This window comes from Brachyhypopomus gauderio, chromosome 17 (genome assembly GCF_052324685.1).
Source record: "Brachyhypopomus gauderio isolate BG-103 chromosome 17, BGAUD_0.2, whole genome shotgun sequence".
Taxonomy (NCBI): domain Eukaryota; kingdom Metazoa; phylum Chordata; class Actinopteri; order Gymnotiformes; family Hypopomidae; genus Brachyhypopomus; species Brachyhypopomus gauderio.
In genome coordinates, this window is record NC_135227.1 from 3840269 (window position 1) to 3864804 (window position 24536).

The 24536-nt window shown below is 41.8% G+C and overlaps 2 protein-coding genes across 3 annotated transcripts; one reads left to right on the top strand and one right to left on the bottom strand.

Annotated features, from left to right (window-relative positions):
* Positions 1 to 670: 670 nt before the first annotated feature.
* marcksb (myristoylated alanine-rich protein kinase C substrate b) lies at positions 671 to 3276 on the top strand. Its single transcript, XM_076978986.1, has 2 exons — positions 671 to 1003; positions 1842 to 3276. The coding sequence occupies exons 1-2, from the start codon at positions 917 to 919 to the stop codon at positions 2403 to 2405; spliced, it is 651 nt and encodes a 216-aa protein (XP_076835101.1). The 5' UTR covers positions 671 to 916; the 3' UTR covers positions 2406 to 3276.
* A 3796-nt stretch (positions 3277 to 7072) lies between these two features.
* Positions 7073 to 12053, bottom strand: col10a1a (collagen, type X, alpha 1a). Of its 2 annotated transcripts, none has more exons than XM_076978505.1 (3): positions 11914 to 12053; positions 11390 to 11531; positions 7073 to 9430 (listed from the first exon to the last, which is right to left on the bottom strand). In XM_076978505.1, exons 2-3 carry the CDS (start codon positions 11514 to 11516, stop codon positions 7611 to 7613), a joined length of 1947 nt encoding a protein of 648 aa, XP_076834620.1. In that variant the 5' UTR covers positions 11517 to 11531; positions 11914 to 12053; the 3' UTR covers positions 7073 to 7610. The 2 variants fall into 2 exon arrangements, with proteins under 2 accessions (XP_076834620.1, XP_076834619.1); XM_076978504.1 differs by having other exon boundaries at positions 7073 to 9445.
* Between the last annotated feature and the right edge of the window lie 12483 nt (positions 12054 to 24536).

Here is a 24536-nt window from a genome sequence, read left to right on the forward strand (position 1 = left end):
GCGTTGAGGCGGCTGGTGCGCAGTTGCTATGGTGACCCAAGACGGTCCAATAACGTGGAGGCACACACGATGTTGGACCACATATGTGGAACAGCTCCGTCTAGAGTTGAAGATGAAACATCACTGAATCTAGGTCGCAGGGCTCACTTAGCACCACCATGCGTGCCGTGTTTGGATCTGACCCGTCGTTAAACGTCGATCACCTGGAACATTTTCACTCATGAACATAATTTTGACATTTGTACCATATATTGTAACTATAGGTCAGTCTTACAATTTGTCACTCTGAATCCGACACTGTTGATTAAACACAAGCCAAATCTATTTGGTAGCAGTGACACTAAAATAGGGTTATGTGTACTAATCCTTCAACGCATCATCTGTGTAGGAAAGTGTATTATTAAAGCTATTAACACGCCACTGGACAAAACACACAAATGATCACTAGTTTTAGCACCATCACTAGTTTTATCACTAGTTTTAGCACCATCAATAGTTTTAGCACTATCACTATCACTAGTTTTATCACGATCACTATCCCTAGTTTTATCACTATCACTAGTTGCTGTGTCGAGTCCTCTCCCCCTACTATATGGACGACGCCCACTTCGTGAGACCCCGCCTCAATTTTTAATCAGACTTCTGATTGGTACAAGCAGCTTCTCCATGCCGTGACGACATTTCGGGCGTTGTACATGGCATCTCATTAACAAAAGAAGCATTTTCATTATCTTTTATCTTATATTTCCCATAATTGTTTTTTGAAGTATTTATATTTTCCACGTGTGAAGTTCGTCTCCCGTCGATCGCGGGTCTGTTTTACGGGTTCTGTGCGCCGAGCCCGCCGTGAGGAAGCAGCTCGCCGTCTTTGTTCATTCATTTGATCTGTTGGGATTCTTTGTTGGGAGTGGAGAGCATGGGAGCGCAAATCGCCAAAAACGGGGCAAAAGATGAAACCGCTGCCGAAAAACCGTCCGAGGCCGGGGCTAAATCAAACGGGCAGGTAACCCACTCACAACACTTGTGTTTAATTGTTGGGTCGATTGAGGATTGCGAGGGAAGGGGCCAGTCCAGAAGACCACATGAAATGAACAATGAAAAACCACGTATCATCAAACCATCCAAACAACCCACAACAAAAAACACGTTTGGTGTGAACAGCACGAATGCAATGCAATTGTTTGGTCAGATTTAGCAGAAATAGCGTTTTCTCCAGGGTTTGATGTGTCTCTAGCCAGTTTAAATTCTATTAATGTACTGGGGGGGGGGGGGTTTGTCGTTCATTTTTTATAATCAGTCGTTGTATTATTTAGGAGCTAGTAATGGTGGAGCCTGATAATTTTAAACAGTTGCAGCGGGAACATCACTGTGGGCTTCGACTGTCGTGCAGAGCCATCTTATTTAAACTACCACGCCTTTATTTTACTAGTGTTATTTGCAAATAATGGCCATGTATAGGGAAAACGGATCAAGGGATTTTTATTTATTTTTCACATAGTTGTAACTGATTGCAGTGCATCATTCTGATTAACGACAGTCTAGCTGGGTATGAAAGAACTATCTTGGTTGGACCTTGTTTCAACGTCCATCTTGCGTGACCGACCCACACAGCAACAGCGTGCGCGAGACAAAAGTGCACGCTCGCGCTTACTTAACCCACGTGGCGTGCAAAAGAACCGGTGCACGCGATGGGCCAGCTGCAATCAGTGCACGGCTGCAATTTGTTGCATGCTACAAAGTAACCGTTGCATTAAATGCATTTCTCGCCCTTTTAGTTGCTTTAGTCGAAGACCTCCCCGCTTTCTCTCGGGAGACTAACTGGGTTTTTCCCGTCGTTTCAGGAAAACGGCCATGCCAAAACAAACGGGAACGCGTCGCCTACAGCAGACGCAGCTGCAGACGAGCCTCAGGCTAATGGCAAGAACTCTGCAGACGATGAAGTGAAGGAGGAGCACGCTTTGGAGAAGACCGCGGCTGAGGGAGATGCCCAGAGCGCACCGGCGGCCAACGGAGAAGACGCGACCAAGTCGGAAGAGAACGGTTCCGCTTCGGGAAGCGGCGAGCCGTCCAAGCAAAAGAAACGCTTCTCCTTCAAGAAACCGTTCAAACTCGGCGGTTTCTCGTTTAAGAAGAGCGCTAAAAAGGAACCCGAGGGCGAGCAGCCAGCTGCGCCGGCGGAGGAAGACGAGCAGAAGGCGGAGGAAGGCGCGTCAGAGGAGGCTAAGCCCGAGGCCTCTGGTGGAGAAGGGGAGAAGGAGGAAGCCCCCCAAGATCTGAAACCCGACGAGGCGAACGGCGATGAGGAGAAAAAGCCCACTGAGGAGGTAGCGGAGGAGAAGGCGGCCGACACTGAGGTGCCCACGCCTGCGGAGGGCGCTGAAGCCAAGCCAGCTGCTACAGAGTAACGAGGTGCGCCGGAGAGAGCTTATGCAGCTCTTTTACATGAAGTAATAAGAAGCACAGCCACGGAGGACTTGTACAAGACCCAGTGACCTTTCCAAGCTGTCTTATTACCTGCAATCACTTTATCCACTCCTACTCCATCCAGTATGTCGCCGTGGAAGCTCCTGAGATAGAGGGTTTTTGATTGGAGAGTGAAGGGCACCACAGTTCAATTCCTCTATAAGTGTTTGTTACAGTATTGCGTGTGGATGTGTGATGCAGTATTTTTTTTCCCCCCTTCATATGTGTAAACCATTTTAGTGTATTAAGGAAATTGAAATGTTAGATGAAGTAATTGGTGCCATATGATTTAGGTTTTGCCAGTGTGTGCTACCAAAAAGGGAAATACGGCATGTGGGTGATTTACAGATCCAATTTATTGTTTACGGCTGTGTCATCACGTGACTCACACATTGGGATTGGTGCTCAGAATTTTACCAGCTGCACTGTTGAAATATAGCAGCACTGTGTTGTTGTATAGGCGTTTGTCATGTCCTGTTTTAATTTTTTTTTTACTTCTCAGTGCTATAGATGACTCCCTAAGCATACTTCTTTTCTAACAGAATTGTGAAGTGTAGATCAAAGAAAGTTGACCTGTGACGACTAATACCATTAGTGTTTTTTTTTTTTTTGTTGTTGTTTGTTTGTTTTTTACTATGATACTGTGCAAGTATATGAAATCGCCAGTGCAATCAAGCGGAACAAGGTTTTTTGTAAATACTAAAGGTCTGTCACTACTTGATTTTTAAATGGAATGTTAACCACATACAGAATATGAATTTACTCTCAACGTCTAGGGGCACGAAGCAAAAATAAAGGATTTCAAAGAACTCAGCTTCTCTCTCCTGTGTTGGATTAAGCAGTTGGTGTGATCAAAGCTACTGAAGTCACTGATGCTTTCAGTGGGCTGTAGGGACCAGCTTCCTGGAGGTGAGATTAGTCTAGGGCTGCAATAAGTGCTTAATGTCGTTTACTATCTGAAAGTCTCCTGTACTCGAGGCTTGTCTCTGTTGCACCTAAAAAACTGGCCATAAAAATCCTTTTTGAAGTTGACAACCTTTACATTGGTAATGAATTCTAAATACACTTAAATAACTTTGGAGAGCAATGGTAAAGATGGGTACTATAAACTCATTTTAAGGGGCAAACTTTTTAATGGTCCTGCTGAAGCATTGGTTTGATGTTTTGCTTAATTACTGTTGTAGAGCTCAGATCTAGTAGCCTGCCAGGAGAGGCTGGTTCTGGCATTTATACTGCCCATAAACCCACTGCTACGCTAGTTAAAACTGGTGCCTTAACTGAATGTTTTTTGCCCTTTTAACACAAATGAATTGCTATTAAATTTGTAGGGGCCTCAAGTGTAGATCTAGGTGACAATTAGATTTGATGCCTTTTATTGTCACTGCACAGTATAAAATTAATTGAGATTATCCTGACAGTGCATTCACACAGCAAACAATAAAAATGGAAAGGGTTCAAATAAACACAAATTTACAAAAAAAAAAGATGTAGCAATGTAGCAGCTTGCACATTGAAAATTATCTATAGCATCTGACATATTTTATATTTGCTGAAGTGCAAATATAGTTAGGTATGTATAAGCATACAGATCTTATGGAATCTGTTTCTATAACTATCTTTGTGCATGATCCTCACAAGGCTCTGGGCTTTGTCCATGATATGATGGACCTGAAGCATGTGACATTGGGTAGCAGGTCAAACAGATGATGTCCAGGGTGGTATGTGTCTTCCATTTGTTGGCTACTCTACTGAGAGCTGATTAGGTCCTCCACAGAGGAAAACGAGTGGTCAGTAATTAATGCAGGTGTAATTGATGACTCTCTGAAGGGCTCTCCTGTTTGCTGCTGAGCAGTGGGTGTGTCGTGAATGTGAATCCTCAGATTGTAGCGTCACTACTTTGTCTTCTTCACTGCTCCTTTGGTGACGGTGGTCCGAGATGTTCAGCTGTGTGTGTACAAAGGGACCTGAAAGCAGGAACATTTGGATGAAGGACATCCCTGTTCTTCCAGAAGCAGCACTTCAGGATGCGATAATTCAGAAAATATGCTGTATGGTCTCCTCCTGAACTGAGTCCAATTAGTCGTGTTATGAGCAAATGTCATGATGTTAGTAAGTTTAAGGGTGGAGGAGAGGTTGAGGACATATCTAAGAGTCTGAGTGCAAGTCTTTGATCCAGTTGCAGGCAGATTTGGAAAGTCCTATGTTTAGAACTCAGTTCAGAATCACCATATAGGAGGCAGATCTGAAGTACATAAAAAGCATCATCATATAGCTCCCCTGGTGGTCAAGGTATGTCATTGCAGTGTGATGAGCAGGGATAGGGTCAGAGTGGCATCTTCTATAGACCTATTCATTCTGTAGGCAAGTGTGGGGGGGTAGAAGGTGGGTAGGAGGCTTTGATGTGCTAGAGGACCAGTGTCTTCAAACCTAATGACCGGTGTGCCACAGGACGGCCACAAGATGGTAGTCATGGAGACCACTGATGGCAGTCTTTTTTGACATTGCAATGGCTGTGGTAGACTTCAGACATGGTGGGATGATGGATTTAGACAGGAACAGGTTGGAGAGCTGCCTGAAGATGTAGTTTAAATATTTAATGCTGTGTAAGTACAGAGGTCCTATTCCCTGTACTTTTAGACATTAGATTCCCCATTCACAAAAAGCAGCTTCTGCATGATCGCGATCAGTACATTATCTCAAGTATTACCAAGAACTGCATGACAGCAGCATTTCACGTTACATCACATTGCAAAATAAAACATACAACAAATTGGGCTTTTGACAATGTGATGAGTGACAGTAGGTACAGTGAGGAAAATAAGCATTTGAACAAAAATAAAAAACACATTCATTTCCCTTTTTTTTTTAGATTATGTCTCTCACAGTGGACATGCACCTATGATGAAAATTTCAGACCCTTCCATGATTTCTAAGAGGGAGAACTTGCAAAGTCACAGGCTGTTCAAATACTTATTTTCCTCACTGTATGTGGTCGGTAGATGGGGTAGACTGTATATTACTATAAATTGGATTTTGTTACTCAATGCATATGCATTATACACAGAACATGCATTAAAGATATCATTTTCTTTTTATGTTAGATTTATTTATCTGATATCTAAATGTTCTGACTTGTTGAATTCATATCCTTCTCTGCACCTAAATTGTTTGTTGTTTCCTCTTCTGTAGCACATGTAATATAACTTGATTGAAATTGATGGGGATGTGCAGTTAGGTGTAAAATCTCTGGTTTAAAATTTATGCAAAGTTTATACAATATATGGTTTGCAGTTGATAGTATTTGTTGGTGAAACCAATCAACAACAAATCTGAACATTGTGTTCAGACACAATGTCTAACAAAAACAAAATCTAACCATATTTTTTCTATAAAAATAGTTTACATGAATGATTATATTTCTTTGATTCCTATTCAAAGGTGGGCATTCCTGGTTCAGAAAGTAAAAGTCCTCACCAGGATTTTGCTCAGTCTTCTTGGATTGTGTTGATTCCACAAACTTTACCTGCCACTAATTAGAAAATCCATCAAGCTTGAGTAAAATCCTGGGAAGGAGTTTTACTTTCTGAACCTGGAGTGCCCACCTCTGGTCCTATTTACTTCCTTCACTTCATACTTTGACTGGAAAACTACACTGGTTTCATAATGTAAATAAACGTCTTCTCCCAACCCACTGAAATTACGTTTCCTTTCCCTAACCCATAAAAACCCAAGTGCTTTCTAAGTATAAATGGTATGACAACAGACACCACTGGAGTGTTTTTAGTCCACCGCAGCAGTAAAAGCCAATTTTAAACCATGCAGTTTCTGCACTCCTAGATTAACTTCACCACTAATCTAGGAGCCACAAGTAGGGTGTGTTTTCACCCAGTCTTCTTGTTCCTAGTTTGTGCGCTGGATGTGCTTTTTGGACGGTTGCCTCAAGCCTGTGGCTTACACTTCATGTTTTTTCTCACACGGATGAGAAGCATTGGTCGCCCTAAGATAGGAACGGCTCTGCCTACCAAGTCCTCTCACCCCAACTCTTTTAAGTCGACCACAGTCTCCTCACATGGCGGTGGTGCCTCCATCTGCCTGTGGTTTGGGGCTACCAGTTGCTTGATTAAACTCCACCCGATGCCTTCTGTTTGACTTGTGTCCCCACCTAACCAGTTGCTTTTAAGGTAGATGGGACTGGCATTAGTTGCTCACCAAGGGAGACTCCCTGCCTCACCCCAGCTGTTTAGATTATTTACACACACTCAGCTCAGCTGGATTATATTCCACGAAAATCTGGCTTAAGTCAGCACAGTCAGATTTGGTTTTGGTTTCAGTTTTTTTTTTTTTACTTAAGCTTTTACAAAAAAAAAAAAAAATCTAAAATGGTTCAAAGCATTTGTTTATCCATACTGTAATGGACTAGAAATGGACAACTGACTAGAAATATGAGTGTGTAAATCTTTACAAGATTTTATTCTTACTTATTATGACACCAATGATAAATATTTGTAATCTGATTACATTTCATTTGAATACAATATCTTGTTATTTCTATGTACTGTGTGTTGCTTTCAGTTATGTTGGCAAGCTAAATCATCAGAGCAGACAAAAATTCTTTAAGACAGTTTATTTCAGTCATTATGGTTTATAAAGCACAGGAATCTTTTATGCATAACACATTTGGAGTTTTGATTGTTTGGTATGTATCTTTATGATCAGTTAGACCATTTTCACAATATTCAAGTCAAATGCAAGGAGCAACATTCTCTTTTTGTAACCAATAAAGAAATATAGTCACCAATATCAAGGTAAAAAAAAAAAACAGATAAAAATTTAAACCACCCTATGTGATTTAAAATAAAAAAAAAATGACACGAGATTGTCAGGACATGAAATAATCATTAAACTTCACATGCTTTCTTCACCCTCAAAAGAAAATAAGGATAACTGTTCAGGCCTTTTAACTGCCGTTCTCTCCCTGATTACCTGTTATATAATGTCCTTTTAATTAGCACCCACTGCTTGGAATTTTCAAGTCGAGATGCTTGTATTTCTCAACACTGAGTAACAGCCTGTTTTGTTAAACATGCCAATTTTGTTTGAGAAATAGCAAGAGGGTTTAGAAGTTATGATACGGTTTTACTACCGTATCACGTAGAGGCAATCAGGAAGCCACTGAAAGAGCAGTGGACATTATCGGCGGCAAAGACGCCATTTGCCTCATCATCAGGGATCTGAACATAAACGGTCTCCTGCTCGTTAAGGTGAAGGACGGCGCTACCAGACATCTGGTCCAGGAAGCCCTTGTTGTACTCATCATAGGTGAACATAACAGGATCACTGTTTTTGTACAGGGCCACCAGAGCATTTGCACCATTCACATGCATGCTGTAGGAGAAATAATAAATCCCTGGAACATGGCAGGTAAAGATTCCGGTTTCAGGGTCATAGTGATGGTCTGAGTTGTAAACAATGTGATCAAATTTAATGGGGGTCCCAGAGGGAGGATAAGGTGTCAGAGTTGACACAGTAAATGCAGACATTGGCGTCTTGACCATGATGGCCCCTGGTGCTGGCCCCTTCTCAAAAATAACCTCGCCAGGAGGACCAGGTGGGCCAGGTGGACCGGCTGGTCCCTCGGGTCCAGGAGCTCCATCAGCTCCAGGAAGTCCAGATGGACCTTGAGGTCCAGAAACTCCTTTAGCAGTGATACCTGCAGGGCCAGGTGGCCCAGGAAGACCTGGGTGACCTTTAAGACCAGGTGGTCCTGATGGCCCAGAAGGACCAGGGGGTCCTCTTGCTCCTGGGGCACCTTCAGGGCCTCTCTCACCAGCTGGCCCAGTATGTCCTGTAACACCCTTGGGTCCAACAGGTCCAGAGGCTCCTGGAGCACCAGTTGCACCTGTATGGCCAATTTCCCCCTTGCTACCTGGAGCACCTGTAGCTCCCCTTGGGCCTGGTTGGCCTGTTGCACCTGGATAACCCTGCTTGCCCTCAACACCTTGTACCCCCTGATCTCCCTTATGTCCCTTTAAGCCTGGAGGTCCCATGATCCCTTGTTCACCTTTATCACCTGTAGCTCCCCTTTCTCCTGGAAAACCTCTTGCTCCTTGAGCACCAGCTGGACCCATGGGACCAGTTGCACCTGTATATCCGGTGGGGCCCTTAGCACCTGGCTCACCTTTCTGACCTGTTGTACCTGGACTACCTGCGGGACCAGAATCACCTTTAAGACCAGGTGCACCTGGTTTACCGTAACCTGGAATGCCAGGAGCACCAGGTGCTCCACTGGCTCCCTGAGGACCTTTAGGACCAGTAGGACCAGGTATACCTGGAGCACCATTTTCACCTGGTTTACCTGCAAATCCAACTCCAGGCGCTCCAGTTTGGCCTTTTTGTCCAGGTGGTCCCATAGCACCGGGTTCACCATCTCGACCAGGTGAACCTGACTTTCCTGGCTCACCTGGGTATCCAGGTTTACCTGGTTTACCAACACCAGGCTGACCAGGTGCCCCTGTAGCTCCCGTAGGTCCAGATGGTCCCCTTTCACCTTGTGGTCCCTGATAACCAACCCCCCTCTCTCCTTTCTGTCCTGGCACACCAGGTACACCTGCTTGCCCCCTTGCACCTGTCTCTCCTCTTGGTCCCATTGATCCAGGCAGACCTGCTGGTCCAGGTTTGCCAGCTGCAGATATACCTGAAGGCCCAGGAATACCAGGTGATCCAGGTGCCCCCCTTGGTCCCTGAAGTCCAGGTGTGCCAGGCTCTCCTTTATGTCCAGGTGCACCTGGTATACCAGGTTTGCCTGGCCCACCTGGAGTTCCTGGTTTTCCATGTGCTGAGTAGCCAGCAGGTCCAGGTGGTCCGGGTGGTCCCTGAGGTCCCATCAGTCCTTCAGCACTCTCCCCTGGGGGTCCAGGGGGTCCAGGGGGTCCGGGTTGGCCTGGCTCACCTTGGGGACCTTGCTCACCTGTCAGAGGAACCACTGTGAGGACATTTAAACATATCTCAGTGGCAGAATTGTTGGTTGAGACATGATGTCTTTATATGCTTCTAAAGCAAAATGCATTACACAAATACTTTTCAAGCAGAACACATAACCTTTTATCATATTTTAGATAATGTCATATGATCCCAGCATTTGCAAAGATCTTAACACTCCTGCAGATAAAACTGTATTGACCTGAATGCAATGAAACAGTGAATACATGCTTTGGAGTAATAACCTGATTGCAGTTCATTTATCCCAATTCTCTTCTTTACTTTTGTATTAATTGTATTACTTTTATTTTGGTTAAGTGATTGTTTACAACCATCACCCTTTGCAGGTATGACCCACATGTTTATTTGTAAGAATGATGCAAGGCATTGGCCCAGGCAGTGCCTTTGAGGCTGATTTTACATTATTTAAATGCATGTCATGCATCTAATGGGTGGGTTGCATGTTTATAAATATTATGTTAAGTAATTTGTTTTCAACATGATTCGTCCCTTCCATAAGATACATCATATGTGAACTCTACATATTCTCTCTGCTGCGTTTGAGATGAATAATGGGTAGGTCTGATATAAGACTCCCAAGGGCATTCCTGATCGCACTGGGAGTGAGACTTGGTCTGGGTTCTCAGCCTCTGGTCAGAGGTGCTTGGGAAGGTAGTTGAGCAAAAGAAACAAGTGCAACATGACTGTCGTGGCGGCCTTCACCAGCACAGAAGCACGAGTTAACTGCATCAGTGCTTCTACTGTATCATGAACTAAGTATAGAAAATGAAGAATAACATTATACCAGGCTTTAGCTGTTAGTTTTGCAACTGTTGTTTTTTTTTTTAGCTAATAAAAGGAAGTTTTATAGTCTTTAGGAAGTCTGGAAAATCAAAAATCAAAAGTATAAAAATTGTACTTTCAGCCTCCCTCACTCCTCTCAAGTAACACTTGACAAATGATTATCCTGTATAGTGTAGTAAGATCCTTTGTTATATTTCAGTAACTTTAATATATATTATGTTCTTGAAAAATTATTAAAGACATATTACATTACATTTACATTACAAGGGAATGGAAATGAAGCCCTGTGTTTTATGAATGACTTCATGTGGTCACACACTGGTGTGTGAACTGCATCAGTGTTTGGTTATTCGGACCAAAACAGCTGCCTGTTTATCATTGTGACACACCCTATTATATGACTTTTTAATACATTTCAAGCCTGTTTTTCCAGTGCAGACATAATTCATATGCTTTAAAATTTAGTTTTTGTTGCTAACATATGTCTTGTGAAAATATAGTCCTGCATCTTTTAAAAGTCACTCATTTGACTAATCTGCATATCCTACACCATATGTACAGTCCTGTGTATTTCTTGCTGATAAATACAAATGTCTCCTTTCTGTGAATCATGTTACAAATCTAGTTTTAGTCTAAAACAGTGCATCCAGCATGAAGTCTTTAGATAATAAACTGGTAAGTTCAAAATACACACAGAGAGTTTACTATTTCTCTGTTCTCATTAAATATAAGGTCCTACTTAAAACACACTCAAATGTTTAGAGCTGTGTTTCTTCAAGACTTGAGTTGAGGAAGAGAGAGATCATGCATGAGACTCCTGGTTCAAATCTCTATTTTGTATTTATCTTCCATAGCCTCAACGTCCCTTGAGCGTTTTTATGCATATACTCAATATCTGGTTATAACTTAAGTCTGTGCTGCTGTTGAGAGCTGAAGACAGAAGGCCTAACACCACTGGATGACTGCATCTCAAATTCAGACATATGGTTTTATGTTCACTGACTAATTGCATCTTTATTTGTTAGACATGATGCAAATTAAGAGCATAACCTTAATGTCAACAGTTAAAATAAGTAAATAAGCATAATTTAAGCATTAAATGAATCCTCCCTCCCCATTTATATTTGAGGTAACACACTCTTACCATGGCTTTTGACTGAGTAAGACTGGTACTGAGGTGCCTTCATCACTTTCTTGACAACATATCTCTCGCCATGGGCAGTCACCAGAGCCACCAGGAGGAGGAGAATACTTGCTACTCGTAGATCCATTTTGTGAGGTTAAATCTGTGGATGGAAGACAAGCAATGTGGTTAGATGAGATGAACAGCTTTAATTCCTCTGACTGAAAGAGATGAATGTATGTTTCACGGGTTAACATGCAGAAAACACAACGACTGAAAGGAAAACAAATCAATCAGGATGAATTGAATGAACATCTTTTTGAAAACATTGTCACCTGTGCTGCCAAACTTGTGGCTGCTTTAAATGAATACATTTGAGATGAAATGTGGATCAATTTGTTCTCACATGCAAGTAGATTTTAAAGAGCATTATAATGAATTCACAAAGAATATTGCTCTGCACCTGTCACTGACTAGTGTTTCTCAAAGTAAAGGCCCGAGAGAGAGAGAGAGAGAGAGAGAGAGAGAGAGAGAGAGATACGTACCGGCATGCTTGAGTTCCTAATAAATAAAGTACTGGTAGTCAGCAGCACCGTGGCCCCACTGCTGTATATCCTTGAGGAAGGAGCACGTTAGAGCATCTGCTGGCCTCCACTACAATGAGATGCTATTTATACTGTAGCTGGGACCTGCATCATTAAAAAAAAGGCACCCACCATTCTAGTACCTCCCTCTTAACTGCACTGTAATTAGGAGGCAGATCGGCCCAATCTTGGCATGACACTTCAGTGTGTCTGTTTGCTTTTGAGCATGTCTAGTTGGGATTAAACTAATTTCCTTTCATAAGTAAAAAGTGTCTTGATGAATTCAAGATTCTACATCTGTCTGCATGTTGTAAGTGTAATTGCACATGCACTTTGTGATACATATCCTATAGATTCTATGGATTCTAGCACATGCACATGGGGTTGCTGGTTTTGAGAATTTGGATATTAAATGCAAAAAAAAATTATGTATGTATCGTGCGTATTGTTTATATTTCGACACATAATATTTTTTTTGGAACAAACAAAACTTTATTTGGATACAGTCATGCATTTAGCAACCTAAAGATCCCATAAAGTGACCCCAACCACCATGCCCCCTTCTAACAATTAATTTAGTCTTTAGTTTTAACTGCCTGTTCTTTCTATATAAAGATATTCTCACTAAATGTTTTGCCAGCACATGTTTAGCATATCAGACATACACATGCTTCACAAAAATGATGTTGACATCTTTGACTACCTTTCATACTCATCTGGCCACGAGTTAAACATGCGGTTGTGAGTTAAATAAACCTTTCACCATTTTTGACTGTCTGGTCCACTTCAATCACTCCCACAGAAAGGTCAATAAAAATGGTGGGACCAGTAGAAGGCCTAAACCGGCAGGACCAGAAGCTGGTGATCCCTTTCGTCTTACATCACAACAATCACGATTAAGAGTAATAAACTCGCTGACCATCAGTAAACACATTTCACCTTCTTTCCGGACTCAGGGTGGATACAGAAGCGTCTTGGGGCATGGTTGGCTTGTCTGTCTGCAGTATAGTGAAGCATTCATTGCGTTCTCTATTTTTAACATAGTAGTTTATAGTTCTTTACTTGTGTGTTTTTGTAAGTACTTCAACCTAGAAACAGCTAATAAAGATATAAACAGATGCTCTGGAAAATACATCTCACATTGGCTTGATGTTTAGGGTTCAGTGAACGCTGTACGAGCACGCTCAGATGAGGCTTGTCACCCGCGTCCACCAGGGGGCGCAAATTCCCATACTGTACTTTAATGAGTGTAAGGGAGAATATGGTTTTTGAGTTTCTCAGCATGCTCCTCATCAAGTGTCTCTTGAAACAGCTGCCCTTTTATCATCCTTTATTCCACAAGCCAGTAAAATATTCTGATATGTTCTAATCTAGACCACTCTCCTATGCAAATGATCTGCTTGTGCTGTTCTTTTAGCTGATTATTTATGGCTACATATGATACATCTAGTACTTCTGCTCTATAGAAATCTCCATAAAAGCGACCCAGAATCATCTTTGCGCTTTCTTTTCCTTTTTTTCTTTCGCATCTTTAGCAGTTCTTTGTAATACATATATAATCAGCTTTCCACTTGAAAGTGTGTTTCTACATGCCAATAAGCACATTGGTGTTAAGAGTAATGAAGTGGAAATATCAGGAGGTGTGGAAGGTCCCGGGGCTTCAGATGATGGAGATTTCTGACACATAAGGTATTATTAACCATTGCCTAAAACCTGCTTCAGCATCCACAATTTTCAGAATTAGACTCAATCAAGTGTAATTTTCCAAAGTGCTGTCGCGACATACTCTGTACTTATGAAATATAAATACACTTGAGAAGTATTGTTTGAGCACGCTCTTCTTGTGAAAGAAGACCTTCTGTCATTCTGTTGCCTTCACTTTCGCACTGCATCCCCCTGGTAGATCACGTGAGACAACGCAAGGGCCTGGATTGCACCCTGCAAAAGAGGACGAACGGCACACGTTACACACGTGACTACCTCTCTCCTTCCACCACTGTTGTCTTTATGGTGTAAGTGACCAGGTTTATGAAGTGCCCTATACTCTCATCGGCCTGTGCTCCTTTCAAAATGAGTGTTGTCGTATCTGCCTGTCCACTGCAAGCAGTTTCTTTTCGACTGTGTTTGTGTTTACAGCCCACAAGGGAGACTTGAGACTCCAAAAGCTACTAACATTTAGTTTAATGACAGAGCAGGAGTGGGTGGAGTCTTTTCATGTTTGTTCGTTCATTTTAGGCTTTCTGTATTTAAAACTAATCCTGAAAAGCAGCTGTCTTTCAATTGGTTATGTTATTTCAAGGCAAATAAAGTAGATTCAGTTGATGGATGTGTGTTTTTCTTGACTCCTTTTAGATGTAAAAATTAGTGCTGTCAGCTTTTTGCCCCATGCGTGTAGTACAGTGTGCTGATGACATGTCTTTTAGCTATATTAGGGACAAACCAGAGTGAAGGGTATTCTGGGTAGTCTCAGTGTTGGCTTTCTCTTGCAGTTCAGATTCAGGAATAAAGTAAAATATATAGTTTGGATGGACGAAGTCTGCTGAAGTCATTACTGCACTTGAAAGTTTTGATGTGGTCGATGACATCCTTTACAATGACTATTAGAGAGGAATGGGCGTTATTAAGATGTGAACAACACAGATGTGATTCCATTTTACTGGCTATGGATCAAGAGGTGTGGCATTAGGTCATTAGTTTGCTTTGTTAAAAACTAATTTAGATTTGCCGAACTCAACACGTGGTTGATTACTATGGCTCTAAAAAAGAACATAGAACGTGGCAGATTATCATGGCTCTAGAAAATAACTCAACACGTGGTTGATTACCATGGCTCTAGAAAAGAACATAGCATGTGGTTGATTACCATGGCTCTAGAAAATAACTCAACACGTGGTTGATTGCCATGGCTCTAGAAAAGAACTTAGCATGTGGTTGATTATCATGGCTCTAGAAAATAACTCAACACGTGGTTGATTACCATGGCTCTAGAAAAGAACTTAGCATGTGGTTGATTATCATGGCTCTAGAAAATAACTCAACACGTGGTTGATTGCCATGGCTCTAGAAAAGAACTTAGCATGTGGTTGATTATCATGGCTCTAGAAAATAACTCAACACGTGGTTGATTGCCATGGCTCTAGAAAAGAACATAGCATGTGGTTGATTACCATGGCTCTAGGAAAGAAAGGAAAAATGAGTCAACATGAATCACACTTAGAACTGACCCCTAAGGGTAGTTCTTGCTGTCTGTCTTGGGTTACGGTATAATCATGTCTGCAAACAACTTTTCTATTATTTTCTTCTTTACAGGAAAACCCATTGAAATTATGGTCCATCAAAATCATCTGCACACTACAGATACAGTAGATTTGAGAATATTGCTGGAGTGTTACTTCACTAAGAAATTCCATGACATTCATCATGAAAATGTCAGTCAGAAAATCACTGTCAAGAATGTATAGAGATATATGGCATATTTTGAGACAGTTTGAGAATGTGTGGTGTAGGAAGTGCAGCTTTGCTGTAACGACCTTAATGACAGTCATTGACAGTCTGAAAACGTTAATGAAGAAACATCTTGGATCTGTACCATCTGTGCTAGTGCCTTAACCTTAGGAAATGTGCTGTCTCAGTGCTGTCTTTCTTGAGCGCTATATGATTCTAGCAATGCCTGGAAAAACAGATGGATTCATTTTGTATTTCAGGACTCAGGAAAATATGTTTCTGGTTTCGCTTCTCGGGTAGTGCGGATCTCCCACACCCAAGTGAAGAACACGTTGTAATTGCCGGTTGATGCAAGACACAGCGGAATGAGAGCGCTAAAGATAACCCATCTAGATTGGCCTACAAATTTAAGCTTTCAATAAACTTACTGCACCACTAAGAGGTGGTTTGAGTTTTATGAATGGGAGGGTAGAAGGGGACTTCGCAGAGTTGATTGTTGAAATTATAAGGTTGCAAACACAAGTATCTAGAAATGTGTGCGGAGGTGAAGCCCGTCTCTGGGGTGGTATTTAAAAGCAGTGGAAGTGTACCCCCTGCATGAATTCTCATGACATTAAACCTCATGGCTACAATTATTGTCAAGCAGCCTATCATGCAGCTCAGTTGCTGTCCAAACCTACAGACACATTGCGCATGCACTCAGCAACTCAGCGGTTGATTGGTTGGTGAACCCAATAATAAAGAAATAAAAAATTGTAAAATGTGAAGCCAGACCACAGTCATGAACTCACAGCAACAAGAGATTAGTGTACAGGAAGATCAGCGTAGATGAGGTGAGTATAACAAAACTAACAGAAAAGTTCATTAAAAACCTTTCGAGAGTGAGGAAGAGGAAGAGGAAACACTGGTGGCTAGAACGTTCTGCCACTCAGCACATCGTTTACTGGAATAGAAGCTAAATGAACCTTCCACTGTTTTTGATCCCCCTTCATTATTTTGTGTTACAACAATGCCTTATACTAAGAATATCAGGCATTTTCACATTTATGACTCTTAATTCTGATTTAAACTGTAAACCTAATCTTATAACAGGGAAAAACGATACAGACTAATATTTATAAATAATGTTGGGGTTGTACATTATTTTTCCTTCATCTCTGGTTATATGCTATGATGAACATTGTTATATAACTCACATAAAGTAGACTATCTGGCATTGGTTGCCTAACACTATTATTGCATGGCGATCATCATCCCTTGTACAGTATTATTTCTTCACCATATAACAATGGCTATTCTGAGCTGTGAGGGTTGATATGAGCAGATATGAGCAGTTACCTGCTGTATAGGTCTTGAATTCACCCCTGCCAGCATCAAACCCACTAGATCTGCCCACCAGAGTGTCGTCCACACAGCTGTCAATTTTTTAACAAATGAAACTGCCCATTTCATATCTTATTACAAATTGCTTTTCTCCTCTGAATAAAATATATTTGTGGTATCTTGAGTCAGACTTGAAAGAGGCCAAATTTGTTTCAGCAGATGAATTCAGTAAATGAAGTGTGCACTTGTGCACAAAAGCAGCAAACCGAGACAGCCGTAGACCGCTGGAGTCTGGATGTGCAGACAGCTTCTCAGCGGAAAGTTTGGGCTAATCTGAGAGCTCGTTATTGTACCCTGCTAAGACCCAAAGAACTCAAACCTGCGAGAGTCATATCTGTAATTTCAGCATGTGCTGGAGCTGAACCACAGCTGAAGGCCTGTTTGCCACTGGGATCCACATTTCAGACTCTCCCTTCTTCCCCACATCATAATTATAACGTCACTTCCGAGATTTCTCTTTCTTCAATAGCATAACGCAGTCTGAGGGGCAATGCGGGGGCGTTTATGGTAAATCTTAGCAACCATCTGTGGATTCGAACGTTGTTTTTCAAAACAAAGAACATTGAATTTTTTAGACACTTGTACAGATACAAAGTGAACACACTTTTAAGGTGTTTATCTTTGGTTTCAGAAGACACCTCAGCTATTTGTAGTGATATGTTTATAAATTCAAAGGAGGTCATTTGTGGCTAAATAGAGGCAGTTGTGGGTAAATTGTGGGTAAATAGGGAAACTCAAACCATTAACTGGGGCATTCTTCCCAGGACTTTGGGCCCCATGCCTTCAGTGAGTTATGTTTAGTAGATATACAGCTATTGGTGGAAAAAAACCCTTCAGACTTCCTCTCCTACCAACATTCCAACTTAGAACAGACAATTGCAAACAAATCGCCTTTGAAATATGTTCTTGCTCTATTTAATTTTCCACACCTCAAAGGATTGCCCCAAAATACAGCCTTGAAACCTACAAAGAATTCTTTGTGCTTGTGCCAAACCAGTTAGCTCAACCTCAACCTCAAGCACCTTAAACAAGTTTGCTTTATCCTTCATGACCACTTGTGAGATGATTCCACTGACAATCAGAATGGTCTGTTGTTTAGGTTGCTTCCAAAATACACCAGACCCACAAGTCAGCAGTGTATTGGAGTGGATTCATCATCAGGTACTCTATGCTATCATGCACTATTACCCATGTAGTCCACAGTGACTTTAAGGGTAATGAAAGGCCAATGAACGTGTGTGTGTGTGTGTGTGTGTGTGTGTGTGTGTGTGTGCCCCAGAGCAGTCCTGTATCACATAGCCGCATCTTCATACCTTACTTGAAGTACACATTTCCTATTGTAGCTGAATGTAGAAGTTTGCTGGTTCATGTGCATTGTTGTTAGTGAGCTATTTAAAACGAAGTCAAGCCTTTCACCCATTCTGCACATTTTCATCCTTGTTAAATCCCACTTTTAGCTTTTTAGCCTGGTGGTTTGTGCCATTGAAATTAACCAAATTATATTCTTTTAATTCGGAAACCCACTTTAATCTATATATTTACCCTCCATTACCCCTGCAGTTCCATGACGTTTCTGAAACACCCTTTGGTAAATTAAAGGCCAGAAATGTCCCAGAGCCTTAGATTACGAGCTGTGTGCTTTATAAACGACATCCACCCAGCATTCTTCAGCTATCTGAGCGTGAGATCAGTGGGTGAGGATTCGCTTCAGACGGGCAATGTGCACTCACTGCTGTCAATGAGGTGTGAATCAGACAAGTTGCTTCAATGAAAACCAAGAGGTGTATATGCCAGTAGAATATTATATTATGTAAAGATAATGACCATATGATCTTTATGCTACGATAAATACCAGAATAGACCAATGTTGCGCATTCATAAAAAGCTGGCTTGGCCTTGATTTTGTGTAAGATGTAATATATTTTTTTATTTTGAATAAGATTAATTCTGTCAGTTGCCACTATCGATATATTACTTTAAACTGAATTGAAAACATAGTGCTATAATTTTTTTTCATGCTGAATTAGCTAGAACGGAAGGTGTTAGGGGTATAAAATTGCTCAATTCAGGTTTGCGAAAAATTGCCTTTGGACTAATTTATTTTAATGTGGATGTGTTGTGAACATCTAAGAGCAAACTATCATAGTTAACAACTTCAAATCTAGTTGGTCTGAACTAATGCAGTGAATCTGAACTGGTGCAGTGAATCTGAACTAATGCAGTGAATCTGAACTGGTGCAGTGGTGCAGTGAATCTGAATTGAAGCAGTAAATGTGAACTGATGCAGACAATCCGAAGTTCATTTAGTCTTCTGGAATGTGACCATGTGCAGAGAGTGGGAAGATGGACACATATTTACTGTATGTTTGATGGTTAGTTTCTAAGAGTTTCAGTGCAGCTAAGTCTTTAATCATGAATCTTATATTGCACATGACCTTAATCTGCATATTTACTGCCAGAGGTTTTGAGGTCGAAAGAACAGCATTACAAGTAGGTAAGCAAACATCAAATACCAGAAATTTGAATCTCAATTAAGCATTTCCAAGAGAAAGGGATGCTTTATGGCATTGCGAGATCTTGTCTGGGTGCTAAGGGAAGATTTAGAGCGAAAATATCAAAATAAATCTTCTGCAAGAAGCACTGGTGTGATGCAGAAACATGCACACTTGGGAATTTTTCTGAAAACCTCTGCACTTGTTGCTCGGACTGTTATCTCATCTTAAGCTGACACACCTCTGAAGAACCACAAAGTGGCCATAATGTAGCAGAACTATGGGCAGTCTCCGCTGTGCACTCTGCAGGTTTGATTAGTCAGCACAACTGCTTGGAGTCGCTCCCAGAAGGATGAATGAGGTGCAGTAAAGGAGGACTAATTTAGCTGGGCATGTCCCCAGGTTTACAAGTTCAAGTCGCATCTAGCTGGAGACCAACGCCTCATCTTGCTCCCTGCTGTGCTGTTTGCACATATACGTCCTGAAGTTGTGCATATGCGAAATATTTGTCGCTAACACAGCGGCGAGTCAGTCTGGCAAAATATTAAATGAGCAGATTTAAAAAAAAAATATAGCCGCAAGCGGCGATTGGCGGGTTCACACACAAATAGGCATATTTTGGCCTCAATAGGCAAAAGGAAGCCCAAAAGGTCCTTTAGACCTAAAAGTGAAAAGAAGCTGTTTGGGTTTGGCCAGTGTGTGCTCTACAGATAGTGTGTGATGACATCTGCGTGTGTCAGAAAGGGAGACACAGAAATAGCACATCTGGCTAGGGCTGCATCTATGTGAACAATATAGGAAGGCCTGCATGTGTCTATACATGATTGGGCCTGTATATTACAGACAGAGAGAGATTGAGGGTGCCAGAGACTATGCTTTGTTAATTCACTCCTTGCACACCTAGCACGCCTAACATGACTGCCCGTGTATTCAAAGTATGAATGTAGTCTGCAAAGCCTGGCATTACATGACTGACATGACTGGCATGACTGACATAACTGATATGACTGGCATGACTGAAATGACATCACTGGCATGATGAACAAAAGTAATATGACTGACATAACTGGAATGAGTGACATGACTGGCATGACTGTAATGACATGACTGATATGACTGACATGACTTGTGTCTGACATGACTGGACTGACATGACTGATATGACTGGACTGAAATGACTGACATGACTGGACTGACATGACTGTTATGACTGGACAGATATGCATACAAACTATACATACATTTAGGTAGAAGTGTGTGTGTGTGTGTGTGTGGTAGTGTATGTACTCAAACTATGACAACATATACTAATACATACATACATAAGTATACATAGAAACTATACATACATATAGGTATAAAGGTGTGTGTGTCTGTGTGTTTGTGTGAGAGAGAGAGACAAAAAAGAAGCCAAATATCAGTTTGTATAAGCATGTGTTAGTCACTGAGATATGGGTGGGTATGGCTAGGGAAGTGTCATTGTGAATGCTATAGGAAGGCCTGCTTGCGCCTGTATGTGTGTGTGCCTGGTTAATAGACACAGAGAGATCTAGGTAGCCAGAGCAATGTTTACTTAGGGCACAGAGATGGGAGGGGGAATGTGGGTGAGAGTGTGAGAGAGACTGAGTGTGTGTGAGTTTCAGCTTGCGTGCGTGTGAGAAGGAGAAGGTGACAGAGGGACTTTACATGCATTTTTATGCATTGTAAATAATACTGCACTGTAGAGCCATACGATAACCGATTTAGATGAAACTTGACAAATTTGTTCAGGATGGGATTCTGAATGGGCTTGTGCATTTTGGTCAGAATTGGATAAAATATGAAAGAGCTTTAAGAATATGAATATTATATGTATCGATGCTGTCCATTAAAAAAATATTTAGCAGGTATAAGTGTCCTCAAATCCAAAATCTTTGGATTGTTTTTTGATTTCACACTCTGTAGAGTATTATAAGACTTTGCTTGACATGATAGTATGAAAATCCTAGGAGCAGTATGAAAAGTGATGATTTCAAACTATTATTAACTGTAAATAAACTGTGCATTTTTTAATAGGCCATGTAATGGGAAAGTTGTTCGCACTACTGCAAGGAATCAAAAGAGTCCAATTGCATGTTCCCAAGTGGAATTATGTAGGGGATATACTTGCTTTTTTTGCAAGAGCGCCCCCCAGTGGCCAATCGACACCCGGCTGGATTATGTCATGGGGGGCGTGCACTTGTCCACACCCAAGAGGTTTCGTGCAGATCGACCAATGGTAAGCCTGTCAAACGCGTGCCGATCACTGATTGGCCGATTACGTCAGCCATTTTGGAAGTATGGCATGTCTGCTTTAGGACCTGGTTTCCAGAGGCCCATAGATGATGTCTGTCAAGTTTCATGTGGATCGGCCAATCTGAGTGCATGGGGCAAATTTTTGCATGTTATAGCGCCCCCTAGCAGGTGAGGTATGGCAACCTCTGCGAGCTGCCCCAGACCCTCACAGGGAAGCTGTCTGTGAAGTGCCATCTCATTACATGCAAGTTTTCTTAAGTTAGAGCTCCATATGCGCAAAATTTACTATTGAATTTACGCCCCCTCATTTGATTGGCTTATACTGACTAGGTAGTGAAGAAATTAGCATTTTTGTTGGATACATTTTAAAGTTCAGACTCTTCTGAACGTTTTGATACCACATATGTGCATGTATGTGAAAAATCCAGGGACTAGTTCGCGCTCAAAAATGTGTGTGATTTTGCACATTATGCAAATTAACTCGAAATCTAAGTGGGCGGAGCTTAATGGTTGTATATTAATTGTCCTATTGAATTTAGTCAAGGAATGTATAGGAACTGGAATTTTGGTTCTAGGACCTACGGTGTAGGAGATATGGACAAAAAGTCAATGTGGTCTGCTATAGCGCCACCATCAGGCCAATTTGGGTCCCTGTATGGGAATCTGGTCCTTGGAGTTAACTGAACCTTTTTGCCAAGTTTGGGGTTTCTAGGCATTACGGTCTAGGCTGCACAATGCGTTTTAGGTCAAAAAATGGGACAAAGAATAAGAAAAATAAGAAAAATACCAGCAATTACAATAGGGTTCCCACACTATGTGTGTGTGAACCCTAACAAGGCATATCAAAGCCATGGAGTCGGATCAAGACATGCTGATCAAAGTTTAGTCCGAGTTTAAATGCAGTAAGAATCAATGGTGGCAGAATGATGCTGGTATTTTGCCATGGACATCAACTAAAACTTATACGGAGTTCTCTCTGCCAACTGTACAGCTCATTGGGTTAATAATACTTAAGTAGCAAGCAAACAGGTTTCTAGTCGACTTGAAGTCCATTGCAGAATTGCGGTCTTTTCTTAAATCTATATTTACTCACTCCCTAAATACATCTGATTGCCCACAAAGGGGTTAGGAGCAGTTGCACAACGTTCCCAACCAGTGAACGCGTGCAAACCTGTCCAGTGTTTTTATTTGCTAATTAACTTTCCCTCCTTAGAGCGCCATGTAAATAGCCCCAGTCTGATAAACGGCACAGAAGGGATGCAGTGCTAATATTGCACGAACCACTGCTTCAATAGCAGGTACCAATCCTTCCAGATCTGAGTGCCAGTATCGGGATTTTCTTTTTTTTTTTGTTGTGAGCATGCTTCTTATCGTCATTGCGCCTTTGCCGGTCACGGCGGTTCCTCCCACAGTGTCGGGAAAAGAGACCAGTGTGTGCGGGACGATGGGGGAGAGAGCCCTGGCTACCCCGTGGGTTTACGCAGAGGCGCTGCCCCGTAGACCCAGGTCCCCGGCCGAGCGCCAGGGCGGAGGGTGGCGGAGCCTGTGGTCTTCGTCCGTCCCCCCCTGTGCCTCCAGTGGTCCGCGCTGTTACTCTCCTCTGCCGGCGTAACTCCCAAACCGACAGTAAAGAAAGCTACGGAAATGACAGTGTTGCTTATAGCAGTCGAAAAATAGATGTTTTGATCATCCTTAAAGCTATTTATTCATATGCTCATTCCACTCAGCTATAGCATTAGTTTCTTTAGGGAAACTAGAAATTAAAGCAGGTTCTATCTTTAAGGCAGCCCTGCAACCTTACCATTATTTCTGGCCAAAGGCTGCAAATTGAGATTATCCCTGTCTCTGTGCAACCACTAAGAACCAGAAAAATGCGTCATAAGAGACAGTTCAGTCGTTTGTGGCTGGTTTTCTAAAAATGCCCATAATACACTTTCCCTTCATCTTCCCATATTAATCTACCTGATGTTGCCAGCGCTTGTCATTTACCATAAATGCACCGTAATATGAACAGCATCATCTTTTAATAGCCTATTATATAATACATTTATGTCTCCTTTACATTTGTTCCATTCAGCTTGAAAAGAGTGATACAGTAATATATAAACATATTGTTTTCTGAATGGGAGCTCCTGTAGCCCCATATCTTTTAATAACGATCTCTCAGCAGTTCTGTGCCCTGTACCACTTAGCAAAGGTTTCACTGTGTTTGGACTGCACCTCTCTGTGGTCTGCATGTGTTTGCAAACACAACTTGCTTTTCTTTTCAGGGCACTTTCTGGATTTTCGTCAAGTGTTAAAATAAATTTGATACATGTTTTGAAGTACACACTTGCATCTCAGATTCAGAGTGTTTTTATATTTGGAAAAGCACGAGGAAGGAATGTTCTTGTTTTTCCTTCTGCTCTGTCTGTGATATTTATAAAATCGGACCCATGTCTGGTTCTCTACCATAATTTCTTCTGTGTTGATTTTTGCATCTAACCTGTTTTCTCATGTGTAAAATGACCATCTGTGCATAACCCTTTAAAGATCCCGGGCCCCTCTCCAGTGGATACACAGTGTGCTCACACATGCAGGCCTTTCCACCACACTGCACTGATACCTAATTCAAGTTCTCATGGGGGGCAGCTTCACTGGTCAGTGCAGGTTTAACTAATGTTTCTAAACGCTCATCAAAATCCCATCAGAAGCCGTGCTAAACAACGTTTGATGAACAACTGTGTTTGTTTTATATTCTACGCTTGCAGCTTTGATGAAGCTCTGAAATGTCAGGTTACTGGCATGCTCCGAGAGACGTGATCAGCACCGCGAGGGGGAGGATCCTAAAGTGAACTCTGGATCCACCCCAGGATCAGCAGGATCTGGTCAAAGCAGAGTCCAGAGTCCAGGCCTCGCGCTGTGGCCCGCAGTCGGAATGAGGTTGGCGAGGCATACACAGGCATTTATGCACATGCACACCAGGTACGCACGCCTACATGCACACATGTG

What these genes read in the sequence shown, in the direction of transcription:
- marcksb (XM_076978986.1), top strand. Translation starts at nt 917, where the DNA reads ATGGGAGCGCAAATCGCCAAAAACGGGGCAAAAGATGAAACCGCTGCC. An exon ending in GGGCTAAATCAAACGGGCAG is followed by an intron (nt 1,004 to 1,841) that starts GTAACCCACTCA and finishes CCGTCGTTTCAG; the next exon opens with GAAAACGGCCATGCCAAAAC.
- col10a1a (XM_076978504.1), bottom strand. Translation starts at nt 11,516, where the DNA reads ATGGATCTACGAGTAGCAAGTATTCTCCTCCTCCTGGTGGCTCTGGTG. An exon ending in TTACTCAGTCAAAAGCCATG is followed by an intron (nt 9,446 to 11,389) that starts GTAAGAGTGTGT and finishes ATGTCCTCACAG; the next exon opens with TGGTTCCTCTGACAGGTGAG.